We start from the raw sequence: 7,001 nt of genomic DNA, 5'->3' as shown, positions 1-7,001 counted from the left end.
CAAGAGAATAAAGCTATATCAGTGAAATTGTGTCTGGTGTTCTTGTAGGGTCCAATTTAGATTTAAAATGTGTCAACAAAGCGACTGTCTGTCGGTGAGTCTGTTGGTGGGTTAGACAGTAAAAGTAGTTGCAGAAATCTTTTTTTATTCTTTCTTTGGTAGAAGTGAATCTTTGTGAAACTATTGAGTGGGCTGACTATATATTGCTTCTTTAAAACATTCCCGGCTGGTGTTATGGTAAGAACAAATACATTTTCATAAATGTGGAAAGTAAAAAAAAAAAGGGATTTACAATTGAAGTTGAAATCCACCAGAATATACATACTACACTGTATTCCTTTTCTTTCTTATCCCTCCTTCCCCTCAATTGCAACATTATGCCAATCAGTTTCTTGAGCTAATTGTAAACATTTACACAACTATGTCCTCTGATGCACTATAAACAATATATTTAATAATGTATGTAATGTTAACATTACTATTATAACATGGGTCATTTTGTAATAATATTGTAACATTTTGACCTCTTTTCTCAGTGATCACCAATGGGCCCACTAAATACAAATTAGTTAAGTTGTTAAACCCAAAACAATTTAAAATGTTGTGACTTGGAAATATCACATTTGTGTTAAACTCACTGGAGTTGTAGATTTTCATTTCCTCTTTCCACACAATGAAACCGTGATCCTGGCATCAAACAGTCCCTCCTGTACTGGATGAGTGTCTGCCCCGGGGAAGAAATTCATTATCCAGTATAGCTGTATGGCTAGACCCAATGTTTCTCAGACATATGGGCTATTAAAATATATTTACATATATACAAATATACAAACATCTATCTTTGTCTAGATGTGGATTAGGGCCTAAAATGTGTAGTTAGAATAAGTCAAAGTTGCCTTGCCTCCAACTCAAATGTTTAGTTTGGGCCTAACTAAATAAGTGGCGTTTTGAGTAACTTTAATACACTACCAGTCTAACCAGCATTTTAGTTACTTAAAACGACCCTCTGCACATTGGCAAACCAGTTTAAGTAGGAGTATCCGAGATAAAAGCCATTCAACAGTTTATCCTCTTGCTCCAGCTTGCAGATGCAGATCGGCTATTTTCAAATGGCCGAAATATATATATGTCTGGGTAATGTACATACCTGCCAACCTCAGACCATCCGATAACAGGAGATTTTTTTCCAGGGGGGGGGGGCTCTTGACCACGCTGGGGGTCCCCCGACTCCCCCCCCCCAGGACATTTTTAACAGAGTAGATGTAATTTCCAGTATTCTGGTGGATTTGGGGAGTTTGACACTTTTATCAGGCTTTACTTACATAGGATCCATTAAAAAGTTAAAAGTAGCAATAAAAGAGAGCCCTATTTAAAGGGGTAGTTCACCCCCCAAATAACTTTTTTTCTATTGATTACTCACCCCATGGAGCCTTGAATTCATGGATATTATTTTGTTTTTGTCGCATTCCTTCCTTTATTATTTGATTATAATAAATGTAGCCCCATTGATTCCGGTAGGAGACACAAATGCATTTGTGTCTCCTACCGGAATCAATGGGGACACATTTATTATAATCAAATTATTGGCTTAGGAATGTGACAAAAACAAAAAAATATCTATGAATTCAAGGCTCCAGATGGTCAGTAATCAATAGAAAAAAAGTTATTTTGGGGGTGAACTACCCCTTTAATAATAACATTTTGCTGGGGACCCCCTCGGGAGAGTCTTGGTCTTTTTTGTAGATCTGCTACTTTTGCTATTTTATAATTTTTATGCTGAAAAGTAACAGTTTTGGCCATAATGTATGTTTTGTAATTGTAGTAATCAAAATTATTGTAGTGGCGTAAAAGTATAATATTTGCCTCTGAGATGTAGTGGAGTAGTGACAATTGGAAATACTCCAGTGAAGTAAACATACCTCAACATTTTACCTAAGTAGGCTACAATACTTGAGTAAATGTACTTAGTTACTTTCCACCACTGCTTACAGTAAACTGGAGAAATGGCCTATCCAATCAAGTTCAGGTGTGGCTTGATAAGCATGATTAGGCTACTTTGTCCAAGACGCTGTTTAAAGCAATAGGCTATACGATATTAAGTTGTATGCACTCTCTACCCAACACAACGAGAAAGGATGCATTCTATATATTAGAATGGCAAATATTATAGGCATAGAAGAACATTATGGCTTTATGATCCATTGTCATTTGTCAACACATTTTGCAGAAATGTAGCTTTTGCACAACCTGGTGGATAATCAACGTAACTACATAATGTGAAATGTTACAGTAGTAGCCCACTTTAAACATTGTATAATACAAATAAAACGAATCCCATTCAGTGGCCATGGCTAAGGTGACCCATATAAATCATAATAAATCACATATCCTACCCATGCACCCAACAAACATCATGTGACTTGTGTCATACATTATTTTAACTTAAGTTTATAAGTAAAACAACAATGAAATCCATGCCTATAGGCTCGACTTTTAATTTATAAAATCCATTCGTATAGTATCCCAACCTAAAACATGTGTTTTCTGCTTACTAGAGCACTGGAGAGACAGCAAGACCCCTGTTACTGAACAGTGAACACTCTATATCGTAATGATACTATTTACTGTTTTTCATGCAACATGGAAAAGTTAAAACCCCATGTACATATTATACCTTCAAACCAATGTAGACAGGAGGCTGGTGTCCATTTCTCAGCCACTGAACACAACACAGCATAAAATTAATTAATCTAATCTCTTTAATAATATATGTGATACTTAACATTCCAAGATCCCTTCCCCAGTCTTCCCATATGGAAACCTAGACATAGAATTGATTTCTCATACTAGATCAATAGCTTAGTGTAAAACACAAAATCAATTCTAGCCAACTAGCTTACTTGCAAGCATCAAGGCACATGGTTCACATTCTGTTTATTAAACAACATAATTCATATAAAACAGATGAATTTCCTTTTCTTCATTTCATTAACAATATTCTGTCTCCATCTTAAAATAAATAAACATTCAGGCAGTCAAATCAATCAACTTGAAGTATAAAAAAAAGTATGTGCTAGACATAAATTAACATCAATGCTATTGTACTATCCAAACCCAAAAGCCCCCAATTATCCGAATCACATAGATAAAACAAGAGCCCTTATCCAAAGTACACACCACTCTGTAGAACTGCAATTCATTATCTAAAGAAATGCAGAAGTCCCCTTACTAACCTTACCATTGGTAAATATCTTAGCACAAAAGAGAGTGCAATAGTTTGTTTCCAAAACAGCAGCAGATAAACATATATTTATACCTCCAAACATCTGCCCCGGGACCAGTTCATGCACATGTTGTTCTATGTACATTACCAGCACAATGAACTGTTACGGGTGATTTATACTTAGTTGCGTGTTAGTGTCTCGCACCAAAAATAGCCAATCTATAAGCTCACAACACGTCGCAGCACAATTCGTTGTGAGCTTGTAGCTCTGGTATTTTCATTGCGTGACACAGCGTGCAACGCAGGCTTTATACTACAAAGGCACAAGAACAGCCATGATATTTCAAGGCACAAGAATATAATCACCATCATCCAGTTCAAAACAACCATGTGAATGTTGCGCACTTTCAGACTTAATACTTGCACTTCACACCGGTGCAAAAACATCTGCTGATATACATTCCAAATAATTGTAAAATGATGTACAGTTGAGGTGTCAGCGTTTGAGGCTTAGAAGATTAATAAAATGAAACCCCTAAGTAGCTCACATATTTTTAAGCTATGTCAAAATATATTTATGCACAAGTCAGTGACAGTGATGAAATCAAGAGCAGCAACACAGTAATACATCGCAATTCTTTGTCAGTATACAATACCACAATAAAGGCTTCGTTTACACTGGTGGTGCTAAGTGTGGTTTATCCCATTTGTCTCAGGTGGCCGAGCCAAAGCCAAATACATTTTTGTATTTGCCCAAATGTAAAATTCAATACCAAATTGAGACAACCATCATAACATGTTACATAACGGGAAACAAGTCATTTTCTTTCTCCAGACCTTGAAATATTTTTTAATGTGATAAATCATGTTTAAATTGTGTTCCAGAATGTTTCTTGATTAGCTTAGGCATGTCATTGTCCTTATGCTTCCTATACCTATACTTAGTTCAAACAATTCAGACCTTCTTTATATTCAGTTAAGCTGGCACAAGCTGAAATTCCTCAAACAATGAGTCTCCAAGAGACTTAATCACCCTGCGGAGGTGTATGAATGACAGCTGAGTGGGCACAGAGAAATTTACCCTTTAGTCTGTACTGAGAGGGTGATGAGGAGAAGCCATGCTTCAGTTGTTCCAAGACTTCCGGTTCTCTCCCTTATTGCGGCTGGATGCTGCCACGCCCCCCTCCCCCTTGGCCAATGCCGTGAGAGCTGCTAGGTTTGGGCTGGATCCTGATAGGTTGACGGTATGGCGTTTCTGTTGCTGCTGACGACGGCGTTTGACTCCGCCCCGGGTAACCCTATCAGGCTTCACCAGCACCCCGTAACCAGGGTTACAGTGGAAGTAATGCTTGCCGCCTACAGACCCATCATTCTTTCCTATAGAGAAAACAATGAGATGGCACCGGACAGGTAATAAGATCAATGCAAGACCAATTAATGCAACAGGTTACCTAAATGACTACCATAACAATTACTAGATGAGAAAAATAAATGTATTTCATCGAGTCATTTGTTTATTAACAGAGATATGATTATGCAAAATATGTTAGCGAAGATGAGATTGGATCATGTAAAAGGGCAATTCAAAGTCATTCAAAATAAAATCTGTGAGTGGAGAGGATGAAGCACCATGTTGCTCACCTGCTGGTACCTCCAGTTCCACTCCTACCCAGATGCCCTCTGCAAAGTCCGTAGGTCCCACATAACGCACGATGCCACTCTTATTGGCTCCCACGGTCACAAACTCCCCTTCCTTCAACCAATCAGGAATGACAGTCGAAGCGGCTCCGCCTCCTCCGTCCTCAGAGTCGGAGATGATTTCCAGCCTCTCCATTGGGTCAGGTACGTTGAGGCCCACACCCAGGCTGCTGGCCCTACCCATCAGCCCTTGCTGAACACAACACAGCATAAAATTAATTAATCTAATCTCTTTAATAATATATGTGATACTTAACATTCCAAGATCCCTTCCCCAGTCTTCCCATATGGAAACCTAGACATAGAATTGATTTCTCATACTAGATCAATAGCTTAGTGTAAAACACAAAATCAATTCTAGCCAACTAGCTTACTTGCAAGCATCAAGGCACATGGTTCACATTCTGTTTATTAAACAACATAATTCATATAAAACAGATGAATTTCCTTTTCTTCATTTCATTAACAATATTCTGTCTCCATCTTAAAATAAATAAACATTCAGGCAGTCAAATCAATCAACTTGAAGTATAAAAAAAAGTATGTGCTAGACATAAATTAACATCAATGCTATTGTACTATCCAAACCCAAAAGCCCCCAATTATCCGAATCACATAGATAAAACAAGAGCCCTTATCCAAAGTACACACCACTCTGTAGAACTGCAATTCATTATCTAAAGAAATGCAGAAGTCCCCTTACTAACCTTACCATTGGTAAATATCTTAGCACAAAAGAGAGTGCAATAGTTTGTTTCCAAAACAGCAGCAGATAAACATATATTTATACCTCCAAACATCTGCCCCGGGACCAGTTCATGCACATGTTGTTCTATGTACATTACCAGCACAATGAACTGTTACGGGTGATTTATACTTAGTTGCGTGTTAGTGTCTCGCACCAAAAATAGCCAATCTATAAGCTCACAACACGTCGCAGCACAATTCGTTGTGAGCTTGTAGCTCTGGTATTTTCATTGCGTGACACAGCGTGCAACGCAGGCTTTATACTACAAAGGCACAAGAACAGCCATGATATTTCAAGGCACAAGAATATAATCACCATCATCCAGTTCAAAACAACCATGTGAATGTTGCGCACTTTCAGACTTAATACTTGCACTTCACACCGGTGCAAAAACATCTGCTGATATACATTCCAAATAATTGTAAAATGATGTACAGTTGAGGTGTCAGCGTTTGAGGCTTAGAAGATTAATAAAATGAAACCCCTAAGTAGCTCACATATTTTTAAGCTATGTCAAAATATATTTATGCACAAGTCAGTGACAGTGATGAAATCAAGAGCAGCAACACAGTAATACATCGCAATTCTTTGTCAGTATACAATACCACAATAAAGGCTTCGTTTACACTGGTGGTGCTAAGTGTGGTTTATCCCATTTGTCTCAGGTGGCCGAGCCAAAGCCAAATACATTTTTGTATTTGCCCAAATGTAAAATTCAATACCAAATTGAGACAACCATCATAACATGTTACATAACGGGAAACAAGTCATTTTCTTTCTCCAGACCTTGAAATATTTTTTAATGTGATAAATCATGTTTAAATTGTGTTCCAGAATGTTTCTTGATTAGCTTAGGCATGTCATTGTCCTTATGCTTCCTATACCTATACTTAGTTCAAACAATTCAGACCTTCTTTATATTCAGTTAAGCTGGCACAAGCTGAAATTCCTCAAACAATGAGTCTCCAAGAGACTTAATCACCCTGCGGAGGTGTATGAATGACAGCTGAGTGGGCACAGAGAAATTTACCCTTTAGTCTGTACTGAGAGGGTGATGAGGAGAAGCCATGCTTCAGTTGTTCCAAGACTTCCGGTTCTCTCCCTTATTGCGGCTGGATGCTGCCACGCCCCCCTCCCCCTTGGCCAATGCCGTGAGAGCTGCTAGGTTTGGGCTGGATCCTGATAGGTTGACGGTATGGCGTTTCTGTTGCTGCTGACGACGGCGTTTGACTCCGCCCCGGGTAACCCTATCAGGCTTCACCAGCACCCCGTAACCAGGGTTACAGTGGAAGTAATGCTTGCCGCCTACAGACCCATCATTCTTTCCTATAG

General features: G+C 38.5%; 2 protein-coding genes across 2 annotated transcripts in view; both read right to left on the bottom strand.

The window, feature by feature from the left end:
- Positions 1-2,917: 2,917 nt before the first annotated feature.
- On the bottom strand, positions 2,918-6,834 carry LOC308103544 (kinesin-like protein KIF13B). Its single transcript, XM_080453560.1, has 3 exons — positions 6,700-6,834; positions 4,865-5,114; positions 2,918-4,600 (listed from the first exon to the last, which is right to left on the bottom strand). The coding sequence occupies exons 2-3, from the start codon at positions 5,103-5,105 to the stop codon at positions 4,347-4,349; spliced, it is 495 nt and encodes a 164-aa protein (XP_080309686.1). The 5' UTR covers positions 5,106-5,114; positions 6,700-6,834; the 3' UTR covers positions 2,918-4,346.
- The window catches only part of LOC308103543 (kinesin-like protein KIF13B), a 42,252-nt gene continuing 40,563 nt past the window's right edge, over positions 5,313-7,001 (bottom strand). Inside the window, 1 exon segment of the mRNA XM_080453559.1 lies at positions 5,313-6,995. Coding sequence (XP_080309685.1) covers positions 6,742-6,995 — 254 coding nt within the window. The 3' untranslated portion in view covers positions 5,313-6,741.

The sequence above is a fragment of the Gymnoscopelus braueri genome, assembly GCF_963280865.1.
Source record: "Gymnoscopelus braueri genome assembly, chromosome: 16".
In the NCBI taxonomy this organism is placed as follows: domain Eukaryota; kingdom Metazoa; phylum Chordata; class Actinopteri; order Myctophiformes; family Myctophidae; genus Gymnoscopelus; species Gymnoscopelus braueri.
Note: the sequence above shows the minus strand (reverse complement) of the source record. Positions and strands in the feature narration are given on the sequence as shown.

Coding starts and splice junctions, on each gene's coding strand:
- LOC308103544 (XM_080453560.1), bottom strand. CDS start 5,105: ATGGGTAGGGCCAGCAGCCTGGGTGTGGGCCTCAACGTACCTGACCCA. Junction 4,601..4,864: donor GGAACTGGAGGTACCAGCAG/GTGAGCAACATG, acceptor TTTTCTCTATAG/GAAAGAATGATGGGTCTGTA.